Source organism: Aedes albopictus, chromosome 2 (assembly GCF_035046485.1).
Source record: "Aedes albopictus strain Foshan chromosome 2, AalbF5, whole genome shotgun sequence".
NCBI lineage: Eukaryota > Metazoa > Arthropoda > Insecta > Diptera > Culicidae > Aedes > Aedes albopictus.
The window spans coordinates 369,386,760-369,405,026 of NC_085137.1; the positions used below are offsets into that span (position 1 = coordinate 369,386,760).

At 37.8% G+C, this 18,267-nt stretch overlaps 1 protein-coding gene across 1 annotated transcript in view; it reads left to right on the plus strand.

Moving 5' to 3' along the window:
• Positions 1-18,267, plus strand: part of LOC109430547 (uncharacterized) — a 776,197-nt gene that overhangs the window by 693,701 nt on the left and 64,229 nt on the right. Inside the window, exon 14 of the mRNA XM_062852938.1 lies at positions 6,482-6,634. Within this exon, the coding sequence (XP_062708922.1) occupies positions 6,482-6,634 (153 nt within the window). The remainder of the gene's footprint in view (positions 1-6,481; positions 6,635-18,267) is intronic.

Here is an 18,267-nt window from a genome sequence, read left to right on the forward strand (position 1 = left end):
ATTATGATTAATGATTAATTTGATTTTGAGGATGATTAAAGATTATGATTAATGATTAAATTTGGTTTTATATGTGATTATTGACTATGATTTATGATTAAAAATGGCTCATTGATTAAAAATCATGATTAATCATGATTAATCAATCACAAAAACTGAAAGTGATTAAAATATATTTGTTGTTAAAAATATTTTTGAAGTTTCAAAAGTATAAGGTTACACTGTCTGGGAGATTTTTGAAAGAAGAATCATAAATCATAATATTTAGAACAGCATTTAAACCAACTTTAAATGAATAAAATATGTTATATGATGAATCATTTTTTGGTGATGAATGATTAATGATTGATTAACTTTTTTTCTTATGATTATGATTACTGATTAATGATTAAATTGCGAAATTAGTGTGATTAAGATTAATGATTAATGATTAAATGAGAAATTTTTGTGATTATGATTAATGATTTTTGATTAATCTTTATCATTAATCATTAATCATGATTAAATTTATGATTAATCATTAACGCTCTGGTTTACGCAGTCTAAAGTTATGAGAAATATGGTGTAACCAAATTTTGACCGTACCACCCTTTATTGTGTGCCCCAAGGAAATCACTTACAGGGAGCTAGGAATATAATATGGGTAGCTAAAAATAAAACATTGTAGTTCAATTATAATGCTCATATATTATACAAAAACAATATCAATAGAATAGTCACCTCGCATGAAAAACTAAACACGTCATAACCCAAAGATTTTTTTTATATTAACGTGTATTTTACTCAAGGAATATCAATAGTAAGTCTTGGAGGATTTTGGTGTTCACAAAAATAACTATTTTTTTATCACGAATAGTATATTGTGCTTAGCTAATACCATACATTGTTTATCAAAAATGTTTGAGTATTGACGGAAATATCGTTGTAACAAGGAACTTGCTATTTGAGAATCTTCGGCAAACAAACATTTTGAAAAATGTCACTTTTTTCCGTTTCAACTCTTAGGCCAAAAATACTGAACCGATTTCAATGAAAAGTATTCTGTATGTAAAGAAAACATGTAGAAATATTGCGTGAAAATTTCATATGATTTGATCCTGCCGTTTAAAAGTTAAAAACGGAAATATATCGCAAAAAGTCGAATTTATTAATTATGGCTCAATAATTGGGTAACATTTGTTTTTATAAAGGTTTTACAGTATCACATTTTGATAAGAATCTTGACAGTCACGACAGTTGTATAGTCAAAATAGTGCACACCAATCTAAAAATTGTTAAAAAAAGTACCTAAAATTTACCTTGAAGCGATTTGAGCTTTGAATATTTACTAGAAAAAGTACTGAACCGATTTTGATCAAATTTTTAACACTTAATTGACGATCAAATCTGACTATACATGTCAATGGTTGCTACTCCGTGATTGATCTGAGCTGGTACCAGTTGCACAGAGATCCAAATGAATAAGGGCTGGGACACTCCACTTATTCTCAAAGTGCAATTCTAGCAGCTCATATATTTTTTTGGATCAATAACGGCGCCGGCCACGTCCTTATAGTCAGTTGGGAAGGGAAAGGAATGTTAGAGTGTGCTGGTTGTTGCTACTAAAGACCGAGATCACCTCTGCATCCCCACAACCAGCACGGACTGGGGTATTTGTTAGACGGAAAGGATGGGAGATCTGGGAGTCACCGTTGGGACATTATATTAAGAACATCGAGTGAAATTTGCAAACCTTTTGACGAGGCAACAAAAAAGCTATATCCCAAGCATTTTTTTGATATGGGTGCGCAAACTTTCTAAAATGTCATTTTATGATATCGACAATATCTGTGCCAAAACCAATCCGATTTTAATGAAAATTTTATGGTAATAGCTACACATAGTGTACTATTCATGTCCAAAAAATTACCTATTTGCACGAACGCAATCAAAAGTTATACAATATTTTCTCTGTCCAAATTTCTTCGAATACGGTCCTTATTTCAAGAGATCCAATGTAAACTGCTAAAAAACCAAAGGGGGTTTTCCTGAAAAAAAAAAATCATGCAAGAAGTGCTTCAGGTTTTGGGAAAACTCAGTGAAATGCCTAAAACAATCTTCTGTTAAAAGAACTCCTGGAGGTATCTTAAGAGAATCCATAGAGAAATATTTGAAAAAAAAACAAATACATAAACATCTATAAATATTCTAAGAAAAATGTTCTGGGAATTTCTGTTGGAATTCATGTAGAAACTTCAAGGAAATATTTTTGGAGAAATTTTTGAACGAAGTCCTGAATAATCCAAGGAGAAATTGTTAATGTAATCTGTGAGAGAAAACCTGGAGAAATTTCTGAGAATATACATAAAGAAACATCCTGTGAAATTCCTACGGGAATCTCGGTAGCAGTTTCTAGCTTTTACCACTAAAAAAATCAAGCAGGGAACGCAAAAAGAATTCCTGAAAAGATTGTTGGAGAATTTGCTTCGAATATGTCCTATGGTATCACCCATCAAACAATCGGCTTCAGAGGTGGATGGATACTCCATTTGGAACATTTGTGATATGAAAAAATACATACAGAAATTCCTGCAGGAGCCCCTAGAGAAATTTGGAAAGGAATACCTGTACCAATTCCTGAACGGGTTTTTTGTTAGAATTTCTGGATAAAGTGATTGAGGATTGTCTAAAATAGAGACATTAGATAGAGGAAGAGTGTCGGGAACAGTTGTTAATGAAACTCCTAGAGAATTTTCTGAAGCAATCACTGCAGGAATTAGTGATCGAATGCATAATATATTTGATGAATAAATTCCTGGAATAAAGTAAACGGTGGGAGATTTTCTAAAATTATTATTGAAGGACTTTACAAAGAAATCCATGAAGCATTTTCGGAAGAAATTCATGGATGGTTTACTACAGAAATTCTCGGAGAAACTTGTACAGGAACTTCGATAGAAGCCCCTAGAACGATGTTTGAAGGAAACATTTGAGAAATTTCTGAAGAAATTCTAAATTTCGGATTTTCTGAACGAATCCCATGTAGAAATTTCTGCACGAACCCATGAAAGATTTCCCAATAGACTCCTCGCAAGGATTTCTGAAACTATCCATGAGGGAATTTCAGAGCAAGTGCATGGAGTGTTTTCTAGAGTAATACTTGGGGAAACTTCTGAAGGAATCTCTAGAGCAGTTTCAGAAGGAAACTTTGAAGATAAAATTAAAAAAAATCTCGGGAAATTTCTGAAGGGATCCTTGGAAAATTTTCTTCGAGATTCTCTGTCGGGAATATTTAGAAAATCTATTTTGCAATGCAATACTTGGAGAAATTTTTAGAGAAATCTTTGGACTGATTTCTAAAACAAAACCTGAAAATTTTCCAAAATATCCCAAATTCACTCCACTCCTCTTCCTTTTCAGAAATGTTTTCTACAAGAACATCTAAACAAAGCACTGGAATTTCTAAATAAACTCATGGTTGAATGCTTTTGAATAATATTTTCCAATTGATTTTGAAAGGTGTCCTGTGGAAATTTCTGAAGCAGTTCAGGGAATTTCAGGGATTTTCGAATGGTTAAAGTTGAGAAAATTTTCTAAAGAAATCTGTGGAGAAATTTTTGGAAATTTGAAAGCAATTCCTAGACAAATTTCTGAAAAACATACTGGAGGAATTTGTGAAGCAATCCTCGCAAGATTTAAAAAATCTTCGCAAACTACCTAGTGAAATTTCTGAAAAAAGTCTTAGATGATTTTCGATTACTAAGGGAATTTCTGGAGAAATCTTTGAAGAAATATTGTAAATAAATTTCCGGTGGAAATTTCAAAGGTTTTTTTTTGTGAGATTCTTTTCTGAAATCATCTAGGCAGTTTTTATATATTTAAATTGGAAAATGCATTCACACCATTTAAATAAAGGTTGCAGATAATTGATAAAAACTCCTCATGATATTTTTTTTTGCTTATCCCTTTCGTGAATAACCTGCACAATTGTGCTGTTGGGCGGTAACAGATCTGCATATTTTTTTCATCTGTTTAGACTTTGTTTGAAGTAATGTACTGTTTCAGCCATTACTTATACTTGTTTGTGTGTAAACAAACTTCTGTTTACGTTGCCTGTAGGATTTATCACAACAAGATAGACAAAAAGTGGACAAAAACCGTAAAACATGAAAAAGTTTTATCTGTCGCATATCTTTCATTAAAGTTAGAAAAAGAAAGATAAAGAGTACCGAGGTGACCACTAAGCATTTGAATAAGCCAAACAGTAGACCGTAATAAGCATTTCAACTGCTTCCTGCCCTACAAAAGCAGTTCGAATGCATAGCTGCCTTGAATTAGCATAAGCTGTGCTACTCAAAAGCTTGTGACCGTTAATTAGCATTTCAACTGCTTGAGGTGTTTTTGTTCGGAAGCATTCAGATTGCTTTCCAACTGCTCTTAAAATGCAAAGATCAAAGAGTATGGGAGACATGTTATTCGTTTGACAGCGCATGCTGTCTCTCTCTCTCTCTTACAGGGTTTATGCCACTGATGACAAATTAGCACATCTGAGTTGCTTATTCGTTTTTCCCGTTCACCCAAAGGCACAGCAGAAAACATTGCTGCGGCTGGTTTGGTTTGGGAACATGGCCATTATCATTCTCATTTCGTCGGAAAATATGTACCGGATTGGTGGAAACCTTGCCGGATCATAAGATTATTCGCAAGAGGCAATCATATGCCATAGATCGTAGAGGGAACGAAAGTGCTGTTTACAAAATGAAAACAAGTTTTGGGTGTTGCAACTGAAGCTGTTTTCAGTTTCAGATCATTCTCTGTATTGGGGATAAAATCAACGCACGACATCGGAACACCTGTAGCACATTCTGGAGCGTGGAGCAGAAACTTGAGCAGCAAACATGATTGAGTAATCTCCGGATCGTAAGTTCAAACACCAATAATTGCGAAAACATGCAAAAAGGTACTACCTAACATCAGCTGGAGTGTGCAAGGACGAGGAAGCGGGAACGCTGAGAGAGCGAGAAGCAGACGTAAATCTATTTTTGTTTTTTTTTTTTGCTGGACGAGGTGTTACGCTTTTTTTGACATTTTGATACGACGTTCCTGAAGGTGCTGCACTTAGACAGCCCGTTATTTTGCCGAAACCTGCTGTGGGGTAGCACTATAGGCGCATATACGGTCAACTAGCATTAAATGCCTTGTCGTAAGGACTACTATAATGCTGGAGGAATGCTATTTTAAATGCTTACTGGTTACTTGGGTAGTTCTTTTAAATGAGGAAAAATGATTGTTGTTTTGTTAGGAATTCTAAATGTTCTGGAGAGCCGAAGTAGAGCCATTTGTATGGAGATTTCACTTTCTTTGTGCTCCGTCCTAAAAGGGTTATGAGAGCGCTTCTTCTGAGAAGCGTTGTCTCATACTGGGGGTTGAAAAAAGAGTTGTTATCTGAAGAGCAATCTCGACAACACCACTGATCTTAATTCTACCATTACAACGTGAGTTACACCACAATATCTTGGCTCTATCGATATTCGGTTCCGCGTATGGCTTTTTCATGTAGATTTCCGGCTTGAAAGCAATCGTCAGTGCTTGGGGAGCTTTTCTCCAGAAATACCGAATCTTAATGCACTTCTGCCGAGGTTTCCATGCACGTAAATTAGCGACGAAAAATAGGTAAGGTTGATTGTAGTAGAACTGTAACACAGCGAGACATTTTTTTTTTTGTTTCGGAAGCAAAGTTTTGTGTCTCTGACAAATTTTGGGCTGCTGAATCCATCCTGGTTTAAAATTGTTCCAGCACGTCACAATTTTGAGATATACCACAGATAAACATACGGAACACCTAAAACAATTTTCGTGGAAATCCATTGTCCACGCTAAACGTCAAATGCAAAGCAACGCGATCCACCCCCCTCTGGTTGGGAAGGTCACAACTATGAAGATTTTAAAAGGTCGTTGAAAGCGTGGCCGAAGGAAATGTTGGCAGTGTTACGTCTGTTTATCTGTGGCTATAGCATCGTGACTATGCTTTTGCTGTGTAACTAATTACAGTATTTCAGATGGAATTCCTTCAGTTGTGTTATTCTTGAAAGTTTTGCTGGAGTTTTTGGAAAAGCGATAAGGGTATTGCTTAAAGTATTTTATTTGGGCGCAAATGCTAAAGGAAATGCAACAGTGTTATTGCCGTTAAAATTCCATATAAAAGAAAGGGGTTGAGTTAAATTTGTTTAGTCTGTCACAGAGTATAAGCATAAAACTTTCTATATTTGTTCAATTGCATTAGATGTATTTCAAAACCAATTATTTTACGTTTTACGTCGAGACGACGATACAGCAATCTTTTCCAAATGTACCAAATTGTATTATCAATTAAATTTCCCCCCTCTCCCATATCTCACATTACATCATTTTTTATCCTGGATTTTGTCCGCCAGATTGCGTTACCTATACCTCTCGCCGAAAGAAACGATGAAAATCATTCCGCTTTGTTTCCGCATTGCAGATCGATCAGCTGCCAGAAGTGATGACGGTCTCGCCGAACGGATTCTGGCATCTTTCGCTGCCGCACAGCTTGTACCTGGGCGGAGTGCACAACATCCACACGCTCCCGATGAGCCTCAGGGATAAAGGTTCCTTCGCCGGATGTGTTCAAAAGGTAAGAGACCAGGTATCGCCCGATTTTCCCCAGCTTCTTCCTCTCTTTTTGATTTTTATTACTTTGATAAATGTTCTGTGAAGACGACGACGACGACGGACGGACGGATGGACGTAGAAGAATATCACGTTTTCTTGAGTGAGGGAGGACAGATTGGCACAGAGCCCCGGCACGGAAAAGCTGGGACGACTCTGGAACGTGGACGTGGACGTGGAATGAAATTGCTTGTTTTTATATCGTGTTCGCCTCTCCCAGCGATGTATCTTGGGGTTTTATGACTTTGTTCCGGTGGATTGAACTTTTCTGGCAGCAAATGCAATTATTCCGCATCACAAACCGCCAACTGAAGCTTTGTGTCTGCGGTGAGGTGCGATGGTGGCGTGCTGCCATGCAAAATCCCTCGCTGTTGGTGTTTCGCCGCAGGAAGCCGGGATGAGAACAGAACGCCAGTGCTTTTATCAAATTTGTTGCTAATTTTATGATGGTAATGGCTATTTTAATTTCCTGTAAAGCGATTTAGTAAGTATCTAGAAATTTTTAGCGATTATATAAGACTAGCTGTCCCGCAGTGGCGTAGCTAGGAATTTGGGGGCCCGGTGCGGAAGCAAATTGGTAGGCCTCCATGAAAATTACATAATATGTACATATTTTACAATGATAAATCTATACATTTAACTGTCGAATAATTCATTTCATTTATTTGGTTAACATCAAATTCATGATAATACTGAATCAACAATTTGCCGCCATAATACTCGATTTGCAGCTGCAGCTCTCCAACGTCGGTCACGCCCAACACTCGCCAGATCACGCTCCACCTGGTCCGCCCATCGTGCTCTCTGCGCTCCACGCCTTCTTGTACCAACCGGATGGTTAGCAAACACCAACTTTGCAGGGTTGTTGTCCGGCATTCTTGCAACATGCCCTGCCCACCGTATCCTTCCGGCTTTGGCTACCTTCTGGATGCTGGGTTCGCCATAAAGTGCAGCGAGCTCGTGGTTCATCCTTCTCCGCCACACACCGTTCTCCTGCACGCCGCCGAAGATCGTCCTTAGCACCCGTCGCTCGAAAACTCCGAGTGCTTGCATGTCCTCCTCGAGCATCGTCCACGTCTCGTGCCCGTAGAGAACCACCGGTCTTATTAACGTCTTGTACATGGTACATTTGGTGCGGGGGTGAATCTTTTTTGACCGCAGTTTCTTCTGGAGCCCATAATAGGCACGACTTCCACTGATGATGCGCCTTCGTATTTCACGGCTCACGTTATTGTCAGCCGTTAGCAAGGAACCGAGGTAGACGAATTCTTCTACCACCTCGAAAGTATCCCCGTCTATCGTAACATTGCTGCCAAGGCTTGTCCTGTCTCGCTCAGTCCCACCTACCAGCATGTACTTTGTCTTAGCCGCATTCACCACCAGTCCGACCTTTGCTGCTTCACGTTTCAGGTGGGTGTACTGTTCTGCCACCGTTCCAAATGTCCTAGCAATAATATCCATGTCATCCGCAAAACATACAAATTGGCTGGATTTCGTGAAGATCGTACCCCGGCTGTTGAGCCCGGCTCGTCGCATAACACCTTCCAGGGCGATGTTGAATAGTAGGCAGGAAAGTCCATCACCTTGTCGTAGTCCCCGTCGAGATTCAAATGAACTGGATGGTTCACCCGAAATCCTTACGCTGTTCTGCACACCGTCCATCGTTGCTCTTATCAGTCTAGTCAGCTTCCCGGGAAAGCTGTTCTCGTCCATAATTTTCCATAGCTCTGTGCGGTCGATACTGTCGTATGCCGCTTTGAAGTCGATGAACAGGTGATGCGTTGGGACCTGGTATTCACGGCATTTCTGGAGGATTTGCCGTACGGTGAAGATCTGGTCCGTTGTCGACCGGCCGTCGATGAAACCAGCTTGGTAACTTCCCACGAACTCATTTACTTTAGGTGAAAGACGACGGAAGATGATCTGGGATAGCACTTTGTAGGCGGCATTCAAAATGGTGATCGCTCGAAAGTTCTCACACATTAACTTGTCGCCTTTCTTGTGGATGGGACAGATTATCCCTTCCTTCCACTCCTCCGGTAGCTGTTCGGTTTCCCAGATCTTGACTACTAACTGGTGCAGACAGGTGGCCAACTTTTCCGGGCCCATCTTGATGAGTTCCGCTGCGATACCGTCCTTACCAGCCGCTTTGTTGTTTTTGAGCTGGTGGATGGCATCCTTAACTTCCCTCAGCGTGGGAGTTGGTTCGTTCCCGTCCTCTGCTGCACCAACATAGTCATTTCCTCCGCTGCCTTGGTCCTCCGTGCCTACATTCTCTTCGCCATTCAGGTGCTCGTCGAAGTACTGCTTCCACCTTTCGATCACCTCACGTTTGTCCGTCAGGAGGCTCCCGTCCTTATCCCTGCAGATTTCGGCTTGCGGCACGTAGCCTTTGCGGGATGCGTTGAGCTTCTGGTAGAACTTGCGTGTTTTCTGTGAACGGCACAGCAGTTCCATTTCCTCGCACTCCGCTTCTTCCAGGCGGCGCTTTTTCTCCCGGAAGAGACGGGTCTGCTGCTTCCGCTTCTGTCTGTATCGCTCCACATTCTGTCGGGTTCCATGCTGCAGCATTACCGCCCGCGCTGCATCCTTCTCCTCCAGAACCGCTCTGCACTCCTCGTCGAACCAATCGTTTCGTCGACTCCGTTCTACGTACCCGATAGTGCTCTCAGCTGCGTTGTTGATGGCTGCTTTGATTGTACTCCAGCAGTCCTCTAGAGGGGCCACATCGAGCACACCCTCGTCCGGCAACGCTGCCTCGAGATTCTGCGCGTATATGGTGGCGACATTCGGTTGCTTCAGTCGCTCTAGATCGTACCGGGGCGGCCGCCGGTAATGTACGTTGTTAATAACGGAGAGTTTTGGGCGCAGTTTAACCATCACCAGGTAGTGATCGAAGTCGATATTAGCGCCACGATAGGTCCTGACGTCGATAATGTCGGAGAAGTGCCGTCCATCAATCAGAACGTGGTCGATTTGCGATTCCGTTTGTTGTGGTGATCTCCAGGTGTAACGATACGGGAGGCTGTGCTGGAAGAAGGTGCTACGAATGGCCATGTTCTTGGAGGCGGCGAAATCGATGAGGCGTAGGCCATTTTCGTTCGTCAGCTGGTGGGCGCTGAACTTTCCAATCGTCGGTCTGAATTCCTCCTCCTGGCCTACCTGAGCGTTTAGATCCCCTATGATGATCTTGACGTCGTGGTTTGGGCAGCGGTCGTACTCGCGTTCGAGCTGCGCGTAAAATGCGTCTTTGTCATCATCAGTGCTTCCGGAGTGAGGGCTGTGCACGTTTATTATGCTAATGTTGAAGAATCGGCCCTTGATCCTCAACCTGCACATTCTTTCGTCGATCGGCCACCAACCGATCACGCGCCTCTGCATGTCGCCCATCACTATAAAAGCTGTTCCCAGCTCACGTGTGTTGCCGCAACTCTGGTAGATGGTATGATTACCTCTAAACGTTCGCACCATAGATCCTGTCCAACACACCTCCTGCAGCGCTACGATTCCGAACCCGCGGTCCTTCAGTATATCGGCGAGTATGCGGGTGCTCCCGATGAAGTTGAGAGATCTGCAGTTCCACGTACCGAGCTTCCAATCGCAAGTCCCTTTTCGTCGCTGTGGTCGTCGCCATTGGTATCGGTTCGCATTCTTCTCTTGTTGATTTTCCGGTGCTAGTCTTTTTACGGCTGGCTTGCAGGGCCTGACACCAACCCACTAACCCAGGGAGCTGGGCTTACCTTCCCGGAAGCTACGGGATCTGCATTGGCATTTCCTCCAACTACAGTGCTAAATAGCTAGGCTCGAGCGCCAGTCTTCGCCGGGGGTGGTGTCGAATAATCTCACTGTTATATTCTGAAACTTTGAAAAAATCTCGCTTTTTGTACTCAGTATTCTAGTGATGCTGGCAGTGATGGCCAAAGGAGGGTTAAAAATTATCTATCTTATCTTATTTTCTGTTTTCCTTTATGATTTTTTTTCGGGAGCGCGAGATTTTTTTATAAGAATTATGCTGAAAATGTTTTAACAATTTATTTAGAAATTGCACCAAATAATCATTTATAAACGCTTTCAAAGATTGCTTTACTTTTTTCTTTAAGAAATTTTCCTTGAAGAATAATTTGTATTGAAGAAACTTTTAAGTTGTAAATGCAAGGATATCATTCGGTACTCCTCTAAAAGCACTCCTTCAGGAATGATATTATTATAATTAGCCTTATTAATGAGGCTTTCAGTCCCTTGGCTGGTTCACCTCAGACATGCAGGAATGTTTTCAAAATACTACAGAGTAAGTCAAAAGATTCTTGCAAAGGCTTCATCGAGTATTTCTCTAAATATTAGTTCAAGAATCTATCAATTATATTCTGAGGATTCATCTAGAAGATCATCTAGAGAATTCTTTCAAAATTCCAGAAAAAATACTACAAAAAATCATCAATGATTCATTTAAAACCAGATGTTCTTCTAAGAAATTACATCGGGATTCCCTCAGAGGAAGAGAAGCCCTTCTAGGGGTTTTTTAAACATTATTTCGTTTCTTTCAGATAATCCTCTTAATATTCCTTTGGTGATTTTCCATATATTCTTCAAGTATTTCTCAATTCTTCCCTCAAATAACTCTTTTAGATATTTCTCCAATAATTAAACTTGGAATTTCCTCAAGCATTCATCATTTATCTTAGTGTCCTTTTAAAGATTTCTTAAGAATTACTTCCTAAGATTACATCAGAAATCCCACCAAACATTCCCTTTTCCAAAAAAAAAATCTTCAAGGATTCTTCAAGAAGTTTCTCTAAGCTTTTACTAAGAGATTCATCATAGGATTTCTCCATTAATTAAACAAAATCTCCAAGGATTCCTACTGAAGAAATTGAATTAATTAAATTAAATTAATTAAATTAAATTTTTAGATGGACTTCTGTTGGAGTTCTGTAGGAATTCTTTCGAAAAATCCTTCTGGATTTCCTCTAACGAATTTTTCAATATCCACCATCTCTAAGAGTTTTCTCAAGAGTTCCTTCAGGAATTTTTGTTAGTATTCCTCTGGGCACTCTTCAAAAAAATTCTATTTCTCCAAAATTTATGATTGATTCCTCCAGAATTGTTACGTTATTTTTTATATAATCCGTGCTCACTTCTAAAAAATATACAAAAAAAAAGAAACAGAACAAAAACGCTTCATTCCATTGTTTTGAGTGGGATAAAAATGGCAGCGTAAATGGCTAAATAGTAAAGAAACAGATATCCTATCTTATCAAAACAAATAACTTCTCCAGAAGTCTCTCCAAGGATTTAGGAAATGTTCTAAGGTTATTCAAAATTCTAAAGGATTTCCTTTAAGGCAGCCTTTAGAAATTGCTCCCAAAATTCCTTCAGGATTTTTTCCAGAGATTTCTTTAGTAATTCTCTTGCGATTTGCCCGAGGAATCGTTCAGATTTTATTTAAGTATTCTCTTAGAGTTTCTTCAATTGATTTCATTCATTCATTCCTAAACTGATTTTTCCAGGTATTTTACAAATAATTTTGTACAAGAAATCTTTTGGGGTCTTTTTATGCAAGAATTCCTTCATATATTTATTTAATTACTACTGCAAGGGTTTTCCGGAGATTCTTACACAAATTCCTCCAAGAAATTCCATAGGAATTCCTCCAGGGAATGCATTGAGTGTTTTTGCTAGATTTTTTTTAGAAATTCCTCTAATAAGCCTATTCAAGGATTCATAAATTCCTCCAATGAATACTTTAGAAAATAAACAAAAGAATTCTTTCAATTCTCACAGAAATTTCTCCTAGAAATTCTATAGAAATTCCTTCATACATTTTTAGGAAATTGTTTGTGATCTCTTCTGGTAACACTAGTTTACAGCATTTTTGAACTCGGTAAGCTGATGATCATTTTTGGTGTAGAATCATGCCCTGAGTTCGAAAACGCGTAAGAAAAAAATTACAGTAGAGTGGAAATTTTTTCGACTTTCCATACAAGGTTGATGATTTGAAATCTATTTTTGTTCTATTTTAAAGCAAAGTCGCTCACTTCAAACATCTCATTCTCCGTAATCAATGCTCCGATTGAGCTGAAATTTTTACTGTAAATCGCCTACATATAATGTGTCAAATAAACGTCGAGAAAGAATTTTTAAGTTGGTATTTTCTTATTGAAAAAAATACATTTATTCAAAAATTTTTGGGAATTTTGCTAAAATTTAAGAAGATTGTCCCTAAAATTCGCCAATATCTTGAATTTAATCAATCTGACACAATACCTGTATTCGGATGATCGAATGGTATTGTATTCAGCTTTTAATTTATGGAAAAAGATTGAAAGTTGGTTGAACAAAACGCAATATATTTGGATTTTAGTAAATTACATATTTTGAAAAGTTGCAAAACTCGATATTGAGCTAAAACTCAAAAACTGTTCTACTTAAAATTTTTTGAAGGTCGGTTTCGAAATCAGCACTAAATTGTGCTTCAAAAATTTTGGTCGTTGACAGAAGTTCACAACTTTCATTTTATTTTTATTATAATCATCTTAATTTTTTGGAAATTATTTTGGTAATTCTCTTGAGATTTTTCTCGGTCGTTCCGTTGTAAATTCGTGGATTTATTTTTAATTTGCAAAGATGAATCTCATAGAACATCAAAAGTAATAACAGACAAAATTTAATAAAGAATTATCAGAAGAAATTTACAAAGGAATTACCAAAGAAGCTTTAACAAGTTGCCACTTAAATTTACAAACGAATCGCCTAATTAACTTTCAAAGTACCTGTATGTGTCTCTGACAGGTTTTGGGCCGCTGAATCCGAATCCGGGCTCAGATTTGTTTCAGGACGCCACAATTTTGAGCTATACATCAATTTATAGGGCAAAATATGCGATTTTGGACTTTTTGACTGCAAGCCGTTAAACATGGAAATATTTTTTTTAAGCAATTAAAAGGTAAAATTTTCAATTCACATCTAAATTTACGACTCAAGAAAATATTTCATTTTATCAAATTGAAATTGAAAGATTTAAGCATTTTATGTTAATATGTAAACTTGCAGGCAATTTTTGGAGGGAGGTTTGTATCGTACCTAACATAACCGTGGCCCAAAATCTGTCAGAGACACATTAGTTTGCTCTTGAGACAGATCAAAAGTTAATTTTTGTTACACAGTGCTATTGAAAGAATTACAATAGTAATTGTCAGGTATATGAGCAAAGGGACTGCTGGTAGAACTTTTAGAGAAATTGCTGAATCCCGTAATAAATTTCCAAACCCAAAGAATTTCAAAAAGTTCTGTCAAAGATATTTTCAAAAATAATAACCTAATTGAACTTTGAATATTATTGCCAAGAAACTCCAAAAGAGTTATGCCGAAATAGTTTTCAAAAACATTTGCAGAGAAAATTCCAAGCAGTCTTCAAATATCATCATTGATAAGCTGAGTTTTGAAAAAGCATGCGTTGAAAAACTCCATGCTTCGCAACAAATTTGAGCATTTGCATTTTATTACTCCTGTGCTCACTTGATCTGAAATACTGCATCATTGATTCAAATCATTTCAATGAAGTAAGTTTTTTGATGTTTGATGATTGCAAGCAGATCTGAAACTGTATGATGGGCAAAGTGTTCAATTCAGACCACATTAAGGGTATCCTGGGTACGTTTTAGATGGTCTTAAAATTTCTTTGCAGCCGGAGAAGTCAATATGACCCGGGCGATGGAACCGAGCATAAGAAACGTGTTCGGGGTCAGCGAGGTTGCGGTAACGAAGGCAAAACAATCCGGGTAAAAGGGTTATAGTGAACAAGTCGTTTCGAGGCGAATCGGTAAAACACAATGATTTGATTGATTTCCAAAGTCTGTACCGTTGATCCCATAGGGGACATTCAGTAAATAATCAAACCCAATTCGGGGATTGTAAGGGTACACCAGTCAAACGGTTAACCCAACATCATGGGGCTTACGATCACCTTGCTCCGATTAACGCAATGCTTTTTACAAACCGCAAGTGATCGGACGTGTGGTCATGTTTGACCAGCCGTTTGCCTGGTGTGTGGGTACGGTAAAATAAATATCCCCCCTCTTTGAAGAAGCAAGTATACTGAATGATTTTGCTCTGGGATTTTTAATCTTTGTATTCACAGAAAGCTGGTGAGGTGGTGATGCATTTTCGCGGAGTGACATTTTCCGAAACGAACCGTTTTCTGGAAAATTAAAGTTTATAGCGGAATGTCATTCTCAGGAAGAGGGCATTTTTTTTTCTTTGTTTGAACATCGAAAGCGCGTTCTGGGACTCTTCAGGAAATGTAATTTCCGACGAAGTGATTCCACCATATAAATCAAATAACTTAGAAACGAGAATGGCATTTATTGAAAGTAATAATTAGTAGGTTGCATTGTTAGTAATATCATTGCTTCTTGCTTGAGAAACCAGTGAAACCATGAAAAACCTCCGGAAAAGAGGAAATGGCTCAACAGAAGTTTTGATTACGCCGGTTTCTCATCGAGATGTGCCAAGAGTAATGCAGATCGCCTCCTGTCATTTGACCCATAATTGATCCATGCTTGATACTCTAAAAGAAAAGGAACACCTTAAAACACCTCAAAAGTTCAATTTTACGATTTTCACCACATTACAATACGATGACCACTAGGTAGCAGGACGTGACCTAGGACGACGTGACAGGGCTCTTCCAGCATTTGATCGCAAATCAAGTTTGTTACTAGCGTTGCTAGGCCTACCACGCATAGCAGTTTGGTCTGAAATGATTTAGATCAATGATGCAGTATTTTGGCAAAATGAGAAAAGCAAATCGAAGCAATGCTGCTTCGCCAAACAAAGAGCGTGCATTTTTCTGCTCCTTAGTTTTCACATCAAAGCAGTGCAAAGAAAAGGAAATTTTGAAGACTGATTCCAAGAATTATCTTATAGGAACTTTCGGATCAAATCAAAGCAATCAAAGCATTTCCCAAGAATTTGCCAAAAAAAACCGCCAAAAGATATTTGAAAGTTTTTTTCAGGTAACTCACAGAAAACTCGCCGAATAAATTACCAAAAAAATGCCAAATGAATTACAAAATCAATTCCCGTAGGGATTGGCATAGAAGTTTCCAGAAAAATTTTGAAGTTATTCCGAAAGTTATTACCAGAGGTTTTCTCAAACGAATTGTCAAAAAAAGTCAGTGAAAATTTGCAGACGAAATTCCCAACAGAATTTTCGTAGAAATAGAAATCTAAAGAAGTTCGTAGATATAAAAATCAGAAGCTATGTTTGTAGCATTTCTGAGAATTAGTTGAAGAAGTTTCCAAAGGAAATGCCTAACAATTAATCAAATATATCGTCAAAGGAAATTTTCAGAGCAATAGCCGAATGGATTTTCAAATTAATGTTTACAGATATTCCTTAACGAATCAGTAACGGGTTTCCGAATTAATTACTGAAAAAGATAAAAAAAAATCCGAAGAAATACTTCAAAAATTGTAATAAATTATGTAAAAATTCTCACAGGATTTGCTCCAAGAGATTCTACTGCAATTCCTCAATGAATCCTTTAGGAATTCTTCCAAGGTTTTTATCAGCTTTTTTTTTCTATTGATATCTTTAACAATTTCTTTAGCGATTACACCAGTTTCATCCGGATTTCTTTCACGAAACTTCTAACGAAATGTTTCTAACGATTTCATCAATATTTTTTTCTCAAGTGCGGAGCTCCAAGAACTCTTTCTTGGATATCTTTTACGATTCATCTGGGAAATACTTTAAGGACTTCTTTACAAATTCCTCGAAGATTTTCTGCGAAAGGTACCACAGCGATTCCTTAGGAAACTTCTTCTTCAATTCCTTGAAGGATTTTCTTCAGTATTATGTAATCCCAAGAACTCTATAAAGAGTTTCTTAAAGATATCCACAAAAGATTCGCACATGTTCTCTTCAGCATTTTTCAGAGGAATACTTTGGAGTTCCCTCAAGATTTTTTTAGAAACTTCTTCAATGGTTCTTTTTGCACTGCCTCATACGATTTTTCTTGGAAGTCCTTTCAAGGATTTCTTAAGAATTTGTTCAAGCATTTCTTTAGTAATCATACCTGCAGGGATTTCCTCATAAATTCCTCTAATAGTTTCTGTAGAAAATCATTCAATGATTCCTTAGGCAATGTTTTTTAGTCCTTTTTCACAATTCGTTCAAGAATCTTTTAAGAAATTCCAGTAAAAATTTAATCTTTTCAACAAGGATTTTGTTTTTCAAGTTACGTATAAAGATTCGTTCATGGATTTCTCGAAGTTTTTCTTCAGATAATCCTACAAGAATGGACACATTTATCCCTAAAGAATTCCTGCACAATTTTCCTCAGGGGGTCTTACAGAAATTCGCCCAAGGCCTCCTGCGGAAATTCTTTTGAAGATTTTTTTTAATTTGCACCAAAGAATTTGGAATTCTTTGGGGTTTCCGTCATTGATTTCTTGAGAAATTATCTAGGCATTTCATAATTAGTTCTTCCAAAAATTGCTTACAGATTTTTTCAGGAATCCTTTAAGTAATTACTCATAGTACTCCTAGTACTTGTAGTACTACTTTATAGTACTGTAGTAATCCTTCCAGAACATCATCAAATATACCTCCAAAATCAACCCAATGATTCTTTCCTAATACATCTTAGAATTCATCTAGGCGATTCTTGAAGATTTTTTTTTAGAAATTTCTACAAAAAATCCTACAGACATTTCTACAAGAGTTCCTTCGGGGTGTAAAGAATTAGCATCAAGTTAAAATTCACAAAAACAAAGAAATTAAAAAAAAAGTTCCTTCGGGAATACATTCAAATTTCTTTGGAAAATCTCCCAAGGATCAATTCGGGTATGGCTTCAAAAACCTCAAAAAATCATCAAATATATTTTCCATGAGGAACTACTGCAAGATTCCTTCTTGAAGAAATCTCTAAAATCATTCTTGGAGAAATTCCTTGAGGTCCATCTAAAGGATTCCTTGAAGAGTTTCATGATATAATCCTTGAATGGCTTTATGAACGGTTCCCAAATGGTATTTCTGAACGACTGCTTGAAGAAATGCTTACAAAAAAATCCCAAAGGAATTCCTGAAGGATTTCTTGATAATTGTTTGAAGAAATTCTTGAAGAAATATCAGCAGGAGTTCCTGAAGCAATCATTGTAAGTATTCATAAACCAATGGTTAGAAAGTTTTCTTAAGCAATCCCTGAAAAAAGTTCTGAAGTAAATCATAGAGGAATTTTTGTAGAAGTCTTTGAAGTAACTGCCTGCTAAATCGAAAAATATATTCTCGCCCGAAGGGATTCCCGCAGAAACCCTTCAAGAACGTAACATGCGTTCAGTTCTTAATTTTGATAAATGGGGCCCCTGAATTTCAGCTGCTATCTTATGCTAAATCAACACCTTTGTTTGGTTCTGTGGTTAGGATATCAGGGACATTTTCATAATGCTCATGAATTATACTTCCATATCGGTACTGAATATCGTAAAATTCAATTTTGATTTCGAACACATTTTTTATTGTATTTTGGGGCTCCTGCAGGTGCAAAGAGTAGTCATCAAATTAATATAAACAAAACTAACGAAACTACATGAATA